Genomic DNA, 16,965 nt, shown 5'->3' with positions numbered 1-16,965 from the left:
ACAAACACAAGACAAAACATGGCCCTGATATGCCAAGGCAGCAGTGGTTACCTGCTTGCATTGGAGGAATCCATTGGTGCATGATACACACTCTCAGTGATTCTTTGGTGCAGTTGACTTGCTTCTGTTAAAAAAAAAAAAGTAAAAAGAAGCTGCTCCAAAATGTTTCAATTGCTTCTGTTTTATGTTGAAGGTGGGAGAGAGAAATAGGAGAGAGAGATTTTGACTGCCACTGCAATCAAAATGGAACACTTGTACTTGAACGGAAAGGCATATTAAGATCTTAATGAAACCTTTTAGCTCACCAAACAACTCACATTTTTTCACCACAAAAGAGATTTCTTTCCCTACTCGCTTCCCTTTTCTCGGTACCTCCTCCTAGCTAACTGCATGATATTGATCTGGAGAATGGATAATGGCCTTTTTCCCAGAATACAAGTTTTGTGGCTCACAGCTTTGTCTGGATTTAGCAACACATGTCCATCAGCCCTTTTGCATACTCAGCCACATCGCAGAATATATCCCTATCTCTCTGCAGAATGCTTTTGCTCAGCATCCTCAACAAACAGTAATCAGAAAATGTTATATATGCCATTTGTTCACTCTTTTTGCAGGGCCACAAGGTAGCAACAGACTTGTACTTTGTCCAGTAAATGCTGAGTGAAGAAAAATTATAAGACAGTTGCTCAGAGTCTGGATTTCAGGGCCAGGAGAGTCAGACATTGAGAAGTGAGGAAGCAGCGGAAGGAGCTGCTTTCAAACTCTCATATTGCTGAGATCCCTGGGCTATTTCACTCTGAAAAAGATGAACCTCCTATCAGTGAAAGAGACATGACAGGGGGATGGGGCAGCGCTGAAAGATTAAACTCAGGTAGTTTGTTGGTGGGGTAGAAATGCCCATGCTGGCTCGGGAGTGGGAAGTAGATCCATTCCTGGGTTTGGCAACTGATTCATGGCCTTACACAAATCCCTTAAGCTGTATCAGTAATTCCTTTGCCTGCATTCTTGGGGATTGATGGATCAAGGTGCTGCCCAAAGCCTCGTTAGCACTCCATGCTCACTGCAGTCTCTGACAGGGCTGGGTACACACCAAGTGTTTGGACACTAGTGACCCATATTTTAAACTATTTATCCCATCCTGTGGCCACCTTCTCTGCCCCTCACTCATCCACCTCAGCTGGTTCCTTCCAACATTCCAACCCCCTGTGCAACTCCTAACAACAGTCATAAAAAGCAGCCAAAAAACCAAATATATCCCTCTTCCTTCTCCCATTGCAATGCTCAGTTGTAAAATTATCCAGTCTTGGATTAAGGCCTCTTGTTTTGTGAGTCATTAAAAAAAGAAACTTTAAAACCACAGGACAAAGCATGTGCTTCCTGACAGCAGTTATTGTAGTAAGGGGTTTGATTCATGTGAGCATTTGGGAAAAGGCAATGGGAAGAGTTGCAATAGCATATGACATACAATTTATATCCTCTGACTGCTGTTCTGCTGGATTCACAATAAAGAAAATCTTGACTATATTCACAGAGTAGGATGAAAGTCACCCTTGGATGGTCTCGAGACCAGACTGAATAAAGTCCTGAGTAACCTTGTTTGACCAATAACTGACTCTGCCCTGAGCTGGACCTTGGACTGTGATGTCCTGACGTCCCTTGAAAGCTGAAATATTCTAGAATGGTATAATCTTAGTGCAAAACAATAAAGAACATCAAAATAGAAATGTTTCAATCAGTCTTGATTCCTGTATATTTTTCTCTGGAAAATGCAAAGCAACTCTAATAGCTTATAGGTCTTGTATGCTATAGAGGTTTCACTAATGCTCATGTGGGTAACATACAAGCCTAATTTCCTTTGCCTAGAAACACAAATAGAGGACTAGCACTCTATCCTATTAAATATGTACATTTTCTCCATTAGCACCTTTGTGGTAGCCTAAGTAACCAGCTTTTATACTTCAGAAGAAAATACTACAAACCATATCAGAAAGTCTCTAGATCCAGTCCTGAAACTGCACTAACAAGAATCTTGAGGTCTTTCCTCAGCAGTTCCTGGTGAACTAATCACAGTAAAATTCAGAATAAAAAGGAGAAAGGATGAAGGAAAGATCAGTAACACAAGTCCAGAGCAGTAAACATCATAAATAGGTGTATTGTTATGGGTTGGATTCAATTGCTAATGTTCATAATTGTTTCCTTGTACCTAAGGAGGATGCAAGAACTCATTGTCTTTGTGAAACAGGCAATTAAAATAGAGGTGACCTCCAAAGTTAAAGCACAGACACAAGTTTCTACCTTGGACAAAGTCTGCTTAGGAATTTGAAGGATGTGGGTGGAGAGGCTTTGCTGACCTTTGCTTTAAAGAGAGATGAGTGTATAAAAGAAACAGAAACTGACAGACCAAGGTGAGAGGCAATGCCAAGATTCAGGAAAAGTCTGTGGGGTTTTTTGTCCTAAGAGAATAAATAGAGTAGCACCTATGATAGCTATCATCACTATGTTCTTTTGCTATCTGAAATAACCTGACTGAATTTTGTCTGTCTGGAGTTCAATATCTTATATATAAAAGGGTGTCATTATTTTAGTTATTTAGGAGGCTTCAATTATTGACAGTGTTGAACACATCACAAACCACCTTCATAGTGACATCTCTGTGAGAGAGGGAAATGTCATGAACCATGTTCTACAGGGAGGTCACTAAGATGGAAAGATGGGACAACTGACATTTAGAACATAAGGTGGGGGGTGACTAGATTTGAAACAAAAAACCCTTAAAGCCCAAACAAAGCAAAGCAAAGCAAAGACTAAAACAGAGGAGCATTTGCTGTGTCCAGTCATGGATGTGGAAGGAGACCTTTTGATCCAGGAGACACAGAGTGCACACCCCTTCTCCTCACATGCTGAGGTAAAAGGCTGCTTCTGCAGTTGTGGCTTGAGAGGGACAACAGAGGAAAACCATGTTCCTTGGACTAACTGTGAATGGAATAGTTATCCCTGTCACTTCTAAAAGTCCAAGAAATTTTCTTTCATCAGGACATGGCTTTAATCCCAGCAATGCAGTAACTGCCCAGCTGGTCCTCGCTGGCTTCACTGAGGGTCCTGGCTGGCACAGAGGCTGTCCCAGCCCCATTTTGTCACACACAGCTACAGGGGAACATTGCCAGCTGCTGCTCTGTGAGCCCCACCTCTGCATGCCTCCAGCTGTCCTGTCAGGACTTTGCGGATCTCTGAAATCCAGGTGTTCTTCAGCTCAACAGAAGATGCCTGAGAACAAAGAGGACAAGGCAAAGCAGATCCAGTTAAAACATGCTGCCAATCACTGGGCTGCCCTGACCTACACTGGCTCTCAGCTTTGCCAAGGATTGGAACACTGTGGCCAGCTTTGAGCAAAAGAGACACTCCTCAACATAGAAAAGTTACTATAAATCCAAAGTCCTGTCCTTGCTTTTCCAGCATTCCAAGGAATTTTCTATTGCTTTATTTCTTCTTTTGGCCAAAATCCTGACCATTTTCACAATAAATTAGCCATTTCAGTGCCTTTGAAAGTGCTTCACCAATAAAGCTTTCAATGGCTATTGTTTCTGAAGTGTACAGGACAGTGAACATTCTTAAAAACAATTCACTTGAAAGGAAGTATAGCCCTTGAAGACAAAAAGACTTGTCATTACCTGAATGATATAGACTTCTTCTCTGCCATTATACCAGATCTCAAACTTCTTATTATCCCCTTTTACATTTTCTGTAATGCCCACAGTGCTCATCTGTTTCAAAACAGAAAACAAGAAGCTGGAATCTGGAAAATATCAACAGTCTTTAAACTTGATCCTCTGAGGAGCATTTTTAAAAGGCTGCATTCACTTCTGACACCTTTGGGAGTCATTAAAAGTAAAATTCAGAGCATGTTATTTCTCAATATCTAATTTGTCATTTGTCTTTTTGATTGCTAAAGGGAAAAAGAATGTTCAAAATTAACCCAAGCTAAAGTCTGATCTTGAATTTATCTTCTTTTCTTTTATTGCTTGATCTGTGGATCAGTTTTCAACCCCATCCTGGCTCTTGTTCACCTTGATAAATTTTCAGTTTTAGGACTGTTTTTTTCACTTGCTATCACTGACCTGTTGAGATGGGAGAGAAAGAGGGATGGAATAGGGCTTTGTGAAATTTAATGACCAGTCTGCAAATCCAGAAGACACAAAAAACCTGAAGAAAAAATTTCTAGATTTCTTAAAAGAAAAATTCTTAATCACAGTCTTGAAGTTCAGCTGCTACTAACCAGCTTCTCATTTTATTACTGTATTTGCTCATGCCTCTTGTTCACATCCACATCAGCATTAATTTAAAGATGTTATGCCACCATTCCTTCTATCTCTACAGGAAGAAACCTGAAATACTTATATGAATTGGTTTGAGCCTTGAAGCAGGTTCTGTTACAATTCCTGTCTGGGTACCCTGAAATAAGTTTGGAACATTGCACTTGATCTGTGTTAGTTGGTTAAAGTCACAAGTGTCACACCAATGTGCTTAGAGGGAAAATGTGGCCTACTTGTGATTGCCACCTTAAAATGCCCTGACTCATATCTGGAAATTTCACTCTTGCAAATAAAAGGGCACTTCTACAGCACTGATTCATCTGTAGGTGTTACTGCCACAGGAAATATCAGTTCAGCTGTGCCAATAGTAAAATTTGCCGTAGAACTGCACCTGGAGGATGCCTGTAGGCAGAGCAATGACAGATGCAGGTCCATTCAGTCTGGCTTCTCTTTATGGATGCTGGGCAAGATCACACAAGGTGCCCCATTGTGTCAAGTTGCAAAGAATGAGGTTCACATCTGCAGTTGCAGGATAGCTTGGTCTGGCTGCAGCCCAAAACTAAATGGGAGCTGTCATTTATTCAGGGGTACAAGACAGCTCCAGGTATGTGCACCTTCTTCAAATCCCCATGTGGGCACATCCCTGCCTGTGAGAACACCAGACTTATTTCCCTCCCCCACCATTACCGCATTTATTACCTTTAATGAATTTTTAAAGCTGTATGAAGCTGTCTTCTCATGGCCATCGGTGTTCTCCTCCCGTTTCTTGCAGAAAAGTAGCATCTTTGTATAGAGGAAGAGGTGCCTCTGCATGGGTTTGAATCTAGCCAAGTCCTTCACCTTGTTGTGCCCCTTCTTGTGGTCAGTCCATACGTTGAAGGAACCCTGCATCAACAGCTTGCCAAGCTCACTGACATCCCCCTAGCAAGCAAGAAAAAGAGAGAGCATAGATTACACTCAAACTAGGGTAGACCCAGGCACAATTCATTCCTCTGCTGGTGTTTGAGGTTCCAGGCAGAGGCATCCCTTCTGTTGGAGAGTGCACACGTCCCCCTGTGTGGTTTCTGCCCACAACCATTAACCCACTGGTTTCCATGTCCATAACTCCCAGTTTGTCTCCCCACACATAGTTAGCATTTAAGATCCACCTCAAGATCTCTTTGGATGTGACACACAGGCTGTCCCCTCTGGTGACCTCAGAGGAACCTTCTGCTGACCAAAACTGGGTTTCAAGGCCCCTGACTCCAAGGCAGTAGGAAGGGCCAGTGCAGTCCAATACCCAAACAAAGGCTTTGGCTCTGGAAGATTTAGTTTCAGTTTCCACTCTTGTGCAAGCCTCCTCCATCCCTGGGCAAAACCTTGAAAGAGCTCAGATGCCTGAAGTCACGGATCAGTGCCTAGAGCTGTGTAGGTATGTAATTCCCTCCTGTTTCAAAATAGTCTTTACAAGCTTTGTCAATAATTTCTTGGCTCACCATCTGCAAACTATGCAACACTGCACAGCCCTGGGCAAAGAGGGAGTGAATGCACCGAGGAGCCATAAAAGTACCTGTGGGAGAGTGAAGCTAGGCAGGAACAAGACCTTTCTAAATTAAAGCTCTTGTCTGAAGGGAAAATACTCCAACTGATATAAATATTTAGCTCAGATGCCACCAGAACAATCCCACATTAAGAGTGGAGGAATGTGTGTATATAAGACATGGCAATGCCTATATGGTAATGGGATTCAACAAATTATGATAATCATAACTATCTTAACACAAGTTTTCCTAGGAATGCTTTGTATAATAAGTTGATGGAATAAGCCCAGTGCATTATTAAAGTACTTACTTTCAACATTTGCATGTTCTGTTGATTATAAGGTGAAGATGTTGGCTCCAAGTGGGAATGTCTCATTGCTTATACTAATAATTGCAACCTGCTCTCCCTCTCACTCCTCCTCCTCTACCCTACATTCAACTGCAAAACCAGAGCTTTATTTGGTACTTTTACACTCTATATCAGTGTATTATTAGACTCTCCAAACCATTCAGAAAACCTCAGCAATTTAGATAAGTCTGTCATCTCTAATATATAGACCTGGATCTTGTCTCTGTACATACAGGACTGGGGGTGTTTGTATTTATATGTGCATGTAGGTAAAAACTGCAAGCCTGTAAAAAGCACATGGATATGCAAAGCTAAATTAAAAAAAAAAAAAAAAAAAAACACAAAAAACCCACAAGCATATTTTCTACATGGTTCTGACAATGGTGAGAGGCTCCGGTCACTCCAGGCACTGTCCAATACAGCACTGAGATCCAGAAGCTCAGTTCAACTCTTGTGAGAGGTCTGTCTTTCCAACCTTGAATCCCTTGGGATTGGGATAATAGTGAGTGAAGTGAGAGACAAGAAAGAGACAGATAGGGATGGTAGACTGCAGCAATCCCACAGCAGACTTTGAATATTAGCCCACAAGCACTGCACTGTCTTCAGTGTAGGCAGCAAATAGGAGGACACTGTTTCTGGTAATTTCTGCTAGTGGACAGCAATATTTTATCCTAAAGGAAGTTTATTTAAAGTGGAGGATTTGATCACTATCTCAAATATAATTATTCCCTTTTTTTTTTTTTTTGTGGTTTTACCTAAAAATAAAAAACATACACCAATCCATCTCCAGACTTACATGTTAGCAATTTCTTACACAAGAGTTCAGCTCCCCAAATCTGCATGTGCCCAAGTCCCAGAAACAGAATGTGCAGTTGGGAGCATTCACCAGCTGTCCCAAAACCTGCTTCCCTACTGCCATAATATCCCTCTCTGAAAGGTATTCCAGGCAAGTATTTCCATCATGGCTGTGTGGGAAAGACTCCACAAGATGGGGTGTGGTTTCATTGTCTATGGGAGGTGTTTACTTGGCACCACAGCTGAGCACCTGGGACAGGTGGAACAAGGAGAAGAAATTACTTGGTACATCCTCTCTCACACTTTTACCCCATTTAAAAATCATGTAACAAAACATCTCAGGAATGCTGTCAGCACTGGGCTAAACAGTGGCCATGTCCTACTCTGCCATGTCCTACTTTTGCAGTTCAGCTAAGAAAGCAGAGGCAAAAATCTAGTCCTTGGAATTACTATCTGGTATTTCATGAAAGGCTGTAAAATTCAAAAGTAAAAGTCAAAAAGGAACAGGAATTTTTTTGAATTCCTGAGTACAAAACTACTCACACTTTAAAGCAAGGAACAGACAAAAGGATGACCTCAGCATTTATAGGGACAGGAATCTGGATAAATCCCCCCTACTCAGGATAGTATGTTACCTTTCTTGGAGAAGCTCTTCTTCCCTTTCCTTTACAGAACTGTTCTGAAATAAATTTTTTGGTGAATTGCTCTAAGTACATACATTTAAACTGAGAAATACAGGAGGAAAGCTATCTTTCTCTTTGGGAATTAATAAGAAATAGTGGAAATTGGGAGGTAGAAGGTGTGCTGTATCTATGATACAACCTTCCCATGTCCATGTTGACTGGTTCAATTCTGTAATAATAATATACAGGCTCTAAAGAGTTTTTCTAAAATGAACTAAAAGGAGTCTCTGAGACACTCAGCCATGACCAGAATGGATTATGTGCTGCTTTATTTGTCAGGTTTAGGAGATCTCAGATTGTATTTATGACCTGTGTTGTTTCTCTGATCCACAAGCACCATACCTGTTCAGTGTTTGCCAGTTCAATGAGGTGGCCACTGCTTCACCTTCAACCCAGTGCAGCCACTGCAGGCAAAACTCAAATTCTCATCCCAAATGTAATGCACAGTCCACATCTCCAGCTGTGTGCAGCAATGGATCTGTGACAAGCAGTTAAATGAGCAAGCAACTGCATTTATTTATAAAATCATGTTGGCAGCAGGCATGGGTTCCTCAGCTACCAGATGCAGATGCACTTGCACAAAAGAGAACTATAGAAATCAAAACTCCTGGGGCCACTCCCATCCTGATAACCAGAATAACTTTTCCCACTCAGACATTGTCTGTACAGACCTCAGCAGCTTCTTAGGAAGTCAGATTTTGCACAAAATAGTTTTTCTGGATTAAAGCCTGTTACTGTGATGTAAGAATTCTTTGAACAATAGTCAGTATATTGTTTCTTTCTTGGCATTTTCACCCTGCAGCTATTTCAAAATGGGCAACCACATGATTCTCAGGCCTCATTTTGTCAGGCTTATTTCTCCTTTATGTGTCAATCACTTCCACTTCTCACTCAAGGGCTCATTTTATGCAGTCAGCACTAGTTCTTGAAAGTCATATGACTTCAATGGAGCTTCTGCGGAGACATACATTTGTGCCCTTTGATTTGTATCGTGGTTATTTCACATTTGAGATAACAAGCTTGCCAATCACTGGCACAGATTCCATTACCCACTTTAAGTGAAAGCCACATTTTTCTCCCTAAGTGCAAAAGATTTAAAAACACTTGAGTTGCACAGGAGCCACAAAGTTTCAGCAAATTTCTTAAGTTAGTTTTGCTACACTTGTACCTCTCACCTACAAATGAGTTTTGGGTGCAATTACTCAAAAGTCCTGCATTTGCCCCATTATGCCCCCACATTCACACCCCAGCTCCACATGACAGGGGTGCTGAGATGTATTTTTGGTCATCACAACATGCCTCTGAGTGCCACCTTTCAGGAATGTGGCACAGGCTCCATAAAGCACAGTACCAGCCACAGGCACAGCATGGTCAGTGGTGACAGGAGCATGGGATGGCTCAGAGCAGAGGAGGAGCAGCAGCAGTTACCTCATATCCTGTGATTGCTATCTGGTGCATGGAATCATTTACTGATTTGATGATATCAAGCACTGTGGCCAGGGCTTCTTCCAATTCAGCAGTGCCTTCTGAGTTCTTGCTGCACTTCAGCATTTCCTGGTTAAAAAAAGATATGGGGAATACTTGAGAACCTCTGATACCAGAAGTCACTGTAAGACAATCCTCCTGGAATTTGTGTTGCATAAACAAAGTAGCAGAACTAGAGGAAAACAAAAGAGGAACAAAAAAACAAAAAAAAACCCCAAACATGACATTCATCAGGGTGGTCACAGAGGACATACATTTTGATCTTTTGAACATTTTCAAGTTTAACAGGTTCATTAAGATGAGACAGGACCATTGTGACATATTTACAATGAACTCCTTGCATGCCATAGAATTACATCCAGGGGTTTTTTTCTTCACATCTGCTAGAAAAGAAACTCAGTATAATTATTTCAGGTGTTAGACAGTTCCCCATTTTCTTCTGCAATTAGTTGCACAATGTACTTACTACCACTGTTAAAAATACAAATTAATTTCTAGTCTGAATTTGGCAGGTTTGACATTCTGCATTTTGAGTTTGGAAATCTTTTAATCCAAAAGCTGAGGCACTTGTGTTCCTGTAAAATAGGGATGCAAAAAGGTAGTTCCTGCAAACCTCAAACAGCAGCAATCTGTCCTCAAGTGCTTGGTTAACCAGGGATTAGAAGGTAAAAGCAGGATGCATTCTGACAGTACCTGCTGCACATTTTCCAGAATGAGGATGGATCTTATGAGATGTGAGCATGCTGCTTTTATCAGCATGAGCACATTAGCTAAACTTATTGAAACCAGAGGGTTGCAGTGATTGTGACCCAAAATTCAAATCCAGTCTGCCCACCACTCAAGGCACACAGCTTCTTAAACACCTGTTTGTTACCAATTTTTCCCTGGCTTCTATTTTTCTACACTTTTAAATGCTCCTGCAGCCAGGGAAGGAGTGCACCATCTTCCCAGACCTCATAAACCCTGACAAAGTAAATGCCAGTGCCAATGTGTTGTTGCTAAGTACGAAACTGGTCTGACCAGCTTCAAACCCCAATGGCTGAGACCTGTTTTTCTTGAGAATTTTACTCCTTGATCTAATCTTGGGTATATTTACAGTCATATTTCAAATTAAAAGCAAAATCTGGTTTACTCTTGCTTTCCTGGAGACCTTGATGTTTTTTCCCTTCTCACAGAACAGTTTCAAGAAACAGAGTTCAAATTTATTTCTGGACTATGTTGATGTAAATCTACTGGAATCAGTGATACTGCATCCTTGTCTATATCCATGTTCAATATTTGGATTCTATAGTTTTACATGAAGTCAATAAGCAGAAATACAAGAATGGCCAACCAGGTCCTCCCATGGCTTATACTGGCACATTTTGAGCAGTGCCATAGTAACTATTAGCAAGTTAAATGGCAACCTAAAATCTTCATTGCAAACTTCAATGCTAAATTTCATGAGAGCACATAACACCACTTTAAGCCCAGAGGCTTGAGAACAGCATGTAATTCACCTTCATGACCTTCCCACAGGGAAAGTCAGTAAATATTATTTTTAAGAACTGAGTAGATGGAGAGAGACATTTAGGCAACCAGCTTTAAAAGAAAAAAAAATCATTGTTTTGAGTGTATATATTTTCTATTGCCTTCAGATCAGAGTTTCAAGCATGGACCACTCATGGTTCCAACCATTCAAGAGTAAGTTCACATATTCACTTCATGGAAAAATGACAAACAATGTGTTCCTGGCTGTGTCTTTTAAGAAGAAGCAGCAAAGGGAGTGGCTCCCTCTGAAAGGTTTGAGTCACAACCATGGGAAAATATTACTTCAGGGAGCTGAAAGAGTTCTGTTAGATGTTAGATGTTACTGACAGGATTTAAGGCATCAGTTCCTGTTTTCAAATTGTAAAACTGTATACTGATACAATAAAACCAAGCTCAATTTCTGTTTAAAGATAAGTAAAACAATAAAATACTATCTTAAAAAATAAGTAAAATATTTTATATAGAGAGAGCTATACATGTAATAGTATACTGCTATTACTTAGTATAAATACTGCTAAGTAATAGCAGTTCCCAATCTAAAATAGATTGGGAGCTATGGGGAAAAAGTCTAATCTAAAATCTAAAATAGATTGGGAACAGGAAGTCCCTGCACAAGACTGTTTTCTACCATTTACAACTAAAAAATGCTGAGTATTTGCTGAAGAACTGAGTAAGGATTTATTTCCAGGTAGTCATGACTGATATGCAATTCTGGAAGTAAAGCAAGCCATACATTGGAATTCTTTGCACTGTCATGGAGGCATTACCTTTAGCAGCAGCTGGTACTTGGTGATTCTCTGAACTGGCTTTAAGAGATAAGCATCAAGTGAGAGCTTATGATCCAATTTACGCTGACATTCCTGCAGGAGAAAACACAGAAGAAAAATAAAATTGTTTCTTGAAACACAGGCAAGTCACCAAGATCATTATCATTTGACAATCTGAAGATTATAAGTCTGTGAATTAATTGAGAGAGAAATTTGTTCCATCTGCATAAGAATTTCCGGGTTACTTATCCCACAGTGAAAATCTAAACAAAGGCTAATGTTTAGGTTCCATTTGGTGTTGAAATCTGGCATTCCCTGCTGATGAGATTGCAATCAGTTGGGATTTGCAAAGCAGCCAGCATTCTTTTGGTGTGGGTATAGCCTGCAGAGTCAGGCTCCCATCCAGGAAATCTACCCACTGCTCTACCTGCCCAGTCTCCTGTAGAGAACACCTTGACACACACTGGGCACCTGTCATCAGTGTAAAAAGCATGCAGGAAAGTTTGTGTTTTGCTCTAGGTTTTCTAAAGAACAGAGATACACAAGGAAAATGAGCTTTGAGGGTCTTGCACTGAAATTCCACCTGAAAAAAGATGCTGTCTCCACACTGTCTCCAGAGAGCTTCAGACCTTGGTTTGTTCTGACAGTACTTTTCATATATTTGGAGGTCCTCCTTCTGCAAGAAAAGAAGAGTTTAGGTAAGGGAAGAAAAAAAAAAATCCAGAGTGTCTTTCTTGAATCACACTTTTTCTTATTTTCCATCCTAAGACATGAAGTAATTATTACATGGGAATAACTCTGTATGTAAAAACACACTGAAACCACCAAATGTGCTTTTTACTTCTGATTAAGTTAAATACAACTGAAAATGAGATTTTTTTTTCCCCCTCACTTTTCATACAAAGCAAGGAGACTGCAGACTAGAAGATAAATAATTTAACAGCAAAACCAGTATCTTTTCCAGGGAGGTAAATTGATGGTTTGGAGAAAAAAACAAAACAAAAAAGAAACATTAGAAATTTAAACTTTATTAGCAATTTTATTAACAATACTGGCACAGACTGTAATTGTTAATGATGACTAAGGTTTAGCAGTTCAAAATACTTCAGAAATAGTGTTGGCTCTCAACAGTACAAGGACAAATTAAAAAGGAGGAAGTCTGTCTTGTTGATGTCCCAGGCCAGGCAGGGGAATGTGCTTAAACCTTGTACTCTCCAAATTAGAAGTGGGTAGATTCCCTTTATTTAGCTTTGACTACACTCCAAGTGCTCTCACTGAGGTCCATGGCAAAAATCTCCCTGACTTCAGTGAAAACAGAGACAACCTCTAAAAAAGCCCAGAAAGGGTGTTCTGAGCTCTGTGGGCAGATGCAGGGATGGGTGCTCCTCTGCCAGGACCTGGGCTGGCTGCCTGGGCACCCAGGTGCCCACAGGGCAGTGCCATGGGGCTCCTGAGCAGGGTTGGCTGTGCCTGACGAGTCAGGAGCTTCCCACCTTCATCTGCATCTACCCTGCCAGATTTGACCTCAGCAAATCAAAGAAAACACCAAAAATAAATCTCAGCAATTCCTGGATTGTTCCTCTGCGCTCTCAGCCCACCAGGCAGTTCCCATACACTCCTGCTGCAGGGAAATCACTTCCTTCTGTACAATTACCAGAAGAAATCAGCATTGCTGCTGTCTTCCTCCACAGACCCATCCTGACATCACCCTGATGAATCAGCTGGGAAATCAGAGCTCTGCCACCTAACACCACACTGTGTCAAGGATTGTGCAATACAAAAACCTCTTCTGTTGCAACTCTATAGAATATTTATGGTGCTGTTTCAAAATAGGTGCAGAGTTTTCTTCACAAAAATTTAATTATTTGTACATGTTGCCCTGGAGGGAAGTTAGCAGGCGGTAAACGTCACAGAACCAAAAATAGCAACAAAGCATAATCAAGCATTACAATCTCATGCAAGCCCACAGAAACCTAACTGGACTGGGTAAGAAGAACAGAGAGAGCAATAGACAAGAGAACTGTAAGAAATAAGTGAAAAAAAAACAATTTAAACTTAAAGAAAATTTACAATTACCAACAATTTACCAGTAATTTGCCATAGTAGAACCACCCTACGCCAGTGCAATCTACTGCTGCCTAAATCAGTGACACCTGCTAAGGCAGATGCTTACATATTTAATTACAGCTTTAAGTTTTGCAATAGTCTTAGGAATAGAATTAGGCTCAGACTTTAAAATGCCAAGAAATAATTATTTGTCTAATTATTCAAATCCCAGTCTTAAATATTCCACACATGTCTATTTTCACATGCAAAAGTTCTGACTTCTTGCTGGTACTTTTACACCATGCTCCTCTCTCTTGCAAAGCTTTTCCTTTCCACACTGATTTGGACCCAGAGAACTCTGTAAGCTCCAATGCACATGGCATATAAGCACAGTTCCGATTATCTTTTTGACTGCTGATTTATGGATATTTTTTGCATTAGTCTAGAAGTTAGACCATTGAATCAAACTCACAGGTTTCTGATCAGCTGCTACTGTCCTTTCACAGATAGATTCCTTTTCTAAATGCTTCTTTCTCCCTGAATAACCAAATGTCCCAACTGCTGGTTCCTATTAAACTATTCCCTATTTTAAAGTTAGCAGTATGAATAAGTGCAGAGAGGTAATCCACAGTGAATCACTTCTGCCAGGAACTTCACCTGGCACAGTCTGGTAAGCAGTCTGACACACCTTTGGTTCCATCCTGGGCATTCTTGCCTTAGTTTGGTAAGGTTTCCTTCTTCACAGCCCTTTGGAAAGCAAATCAGCCCAGAGTGTCCCTCCTGTTGCTGATAAAGCACCAGAAGACCTTTCTACAAGGAATTCCACACACATCCCTCCTGTCTTTGAATGCTATATAGTCCTTGACCACACAGAGCTCTAAGGAAGGTCAAGCATCTTGGTGATGGCAAAATAGCTGCCATGTGGGTAAAATTAAGCTGGCTCACTTGTAATTGAGCTCATCTGAAGATCATGCCCTAAACAAGGTCAGGCAAAGTGGAAGGGAGAACAAGAAAGGCATTTCTGGTTCATCTTTTACCAGGTTCTGCTGCCATGTGCTGAGACAAAGTCAGAGAGAGACCCCACAGGCTGTTTCTCCCATCACCTGAGATGCAGGGTTCACATTCATGGTGACAGCTGCTCAGGTGGCATTGGTGGAGCTGGGAGGGTGTGTGGGGACATGGCAGGGGATGGAGTGACTCTGGCACCAGAGTGTCTCACTGCAGCTCTCAGGAAACTTTCAAGCAGCTCTGGAATTTGGGCTGCAAAAGGCCCAGGGTGATCAGACAGAGTAAAACTCTTCAAAGTATGAATTTTTAAAAAACTGTTTATTTCCAATCATAAACCCATCTTGTTGTTGTGGCAGGAGGGTCACACCCATACAAAGGGGGAGAACCTACAAGAGTGTGAGTTCCTCCCAGAGCTCAGCATCACTTGGAACAGCAGCTGCTTCTGTTTGCCCCTGTCACTGCAAGCACAGCCATAACTCACAGGGCAGCCAGAAGCCACTGCTCAGCAGGAAGGCATAAAAAGCTGCCAAATCATGGGGAACACAAACACACAACCAGACTTTTGTTTGTGCCTCCCAAAGGCAGTCCAACAGAAACAACACATTTCTGGACTTTATGTGGCTTCTTCTAAAAACAGAACATAAGGGCAGGAATCAAAGGTGCTACTGTGTGAGCAGAGGCATCTCAAGAGAGGAGCTTGTGCTTTCTTAGTGTGAAATTTGAAATAGGGAGAAAGCAAATGCACAATTTAACCTCTTATTTGATAGACTTAGTGTGGTTTGACAAGGCCACAGAAACTGATGAGCTAAGGTGATGGAGGGACTGGTTTTTTTTCACTTCATACCTGAACCCCAGCTTTAGTGCTGTTTTCATATTAGTAAAATAATGAGGAGAATTCGGCTTAATAGCTGTTTTCACAGAGAGACAAGCTACAATATTTAAATACGGAGTTTGAACCTCCTGCAGAATCAGAACATTTCTATACCAAGAATTTTTATTTAGCTGCATTCTTTAGGGATATATGCAGCACATGGACTATTTCACATTTCTTGGGTTTCAGAGGTCTGCATTCTTCAAAGACTGCTTTTCCTCATTTGCATAATGATTTCACCACAGTATTTTCCTGCCCAGCATCTGAATCCTAGGATAACAACATATGCCTTAGCAGTGTCATTTACTCAAGCTATAAATGCTAAGCTGTTCAACAGAAAATAATCCAATGGACATATAATCACATTTACACTTGTATGATTCTCTCCAGCCTGACCTGTTTGTAAATTGGAAGCATACTCTTTGCAAGTATCACATGCTCAAATTCCCATTAAATCTCAGTAATAATGTGGCAGTGCTCAGCACCTCTGACTGGTTCATCTAAATTTGTCTGTATTTAATGTGTGCTCTGGAAAAGCAGCAAATGCTACCTGTATTATACAGTAGAAGCAGGAGGTACCTTTGACTACAGTGGGCAGATTTTCCCATTTCTCATACCACTTCCATTTCCTGTGCAAAACACAGAGCCTTATTCACAGAGTTTTGTCAAACCCTGAAAGCAGTAGCAAACCACCAAAACAGATTTTTTTACATTAGTAGGGCCCCTGAAGGAGTGCTACATAAACAAGCACCTTTGCTTGTGTGCAGGAAAGAACTAATGGTCAGGCTGAGTGGGGGAGGAGGGACATCACAGGGAGCTCTTGGAGAGAGCTGCAGCACTTGGGCACTGAGAGTCACCTCAGCAGAGGGGAGAATCCCACTGGGTGAGTTTTGTGGAGAAGTAAAGGGAATCGACCTCACAGAGTCTTTTGGGGCTGGTGGGTCCATGCAAGGACAGCAGCATGGGACAGTTCTAGGGGACCAAGTGTCCTAAGTTGTGCAGAGAAGAGAGAGATAAGATAAAGCAGGAACAGGATGTGTTGTCTGCACTCAGAGCAGCCTGCTGTGACAGCGATACCATCCTCTGCTTATTTACTGCAGGGTGGTGTCTGGGTTACATCATTCTCCTGCTATAGATGTGAAATAGATATGAAAAGCATGTCAAACATTTGGATCACTGTTATTGGTTGTTTTTTTTCTTTTAAACGAGACTTAAAATACTTGTAAAACACTGGTAACAGATCTCTTCCTGTCAGTAAACCAGGTAAAGGGTCAGATATCAGAATATATGCTTGGTAACAGTAGCTTAATTTGGGAATACCTGCTTAGAGAAGTTTCCCTCATTCACAAAAACAAACAGACTGAAAAGATGGGAGTAAATCTGTAATTACTGTAGGATAAGACCATAGATATTCATTCAAACCTGAAAAAGTATATACTTACTCTTTTCAAAAAGCATCGGGCAAGAAGCTCAGGGTTTTCAATGCAATTTTCTATCTCCTTAAGGAAAATCCTGAGAGGGAGAAAAAGAGAGTAAAGAGTAATGTAAAATCCCATTCACATTGTATGTTAGCTTGTGTGAATCCAAATTAAGCCTTCATT

General features: G+C 41.0%; 1 protein-coding gene across 1 annotated transcript in view; it reads right to left on the bottom strand.

The window, feature by feature from the left end:
- MCF2L2 (MCF.2 cell line derived transforming sequence-like 2) overlaps positions 1 to 16,965 on the bottom strand; it is a 150,752-nt gene that overhangs the window by 21,108 nt on the left and 112,679 nt on the right. The window contains exons 18-25 of the mRNA XM_058811891.1: positions 16,807 to 16,876; positions 12,023 to 12,115; positions 11,440 to 11,532; positions 9,086 to 9,211; positions 5,010 to 5,231; positions 3,669 to 3,761; positions 3,186 to 3,264; positions 52 to 124 (exon numbers count right to left, since the gene is read on the bottom strand). Coding sequence (XP_058667874.1) covers positions 52 to 124; positions 3,186 to 3,264; positions 3,669 to 3,761; positions 5,010 to 5,231; positions 9,086 to 9,211; positions 11,440 to 11,532; positions 12,023 to 12,115; positions 16,807 to 16,876 — 849 coding nt within the window. The remainder of the gene's footprint in view (positions 1 to 51; positions 125 to 3,185; positions 3,265 to 3,668; positions 3,762 to 5,009; positions 5,232 to 9,085; positions 9,212 to 11,439; positions 11,533 to 12,022; positions 12,116 to 16,806; positions 16,877 to 16,965) is intronic.

The sequence above is a fragment of the Ammospiza caudacuta genome, chromosome 11 (genome assembly GCF_027887145.1).
Source record: "Ammospiza caudacuta isolate bAmmCau1 chromosome 11, bAmmCau1.pri, whole genome shotgun sequence".
NCBI classification, from domain to species: Eukaryota; Metazoa; Chordata; class Aves; order Passeriformes; family Passerellidae; genus Ammospiza; species Ammospiza caudacuta.
This window is presented reverse-complemented; position numbering and strand designations above follow the sequence as displayed.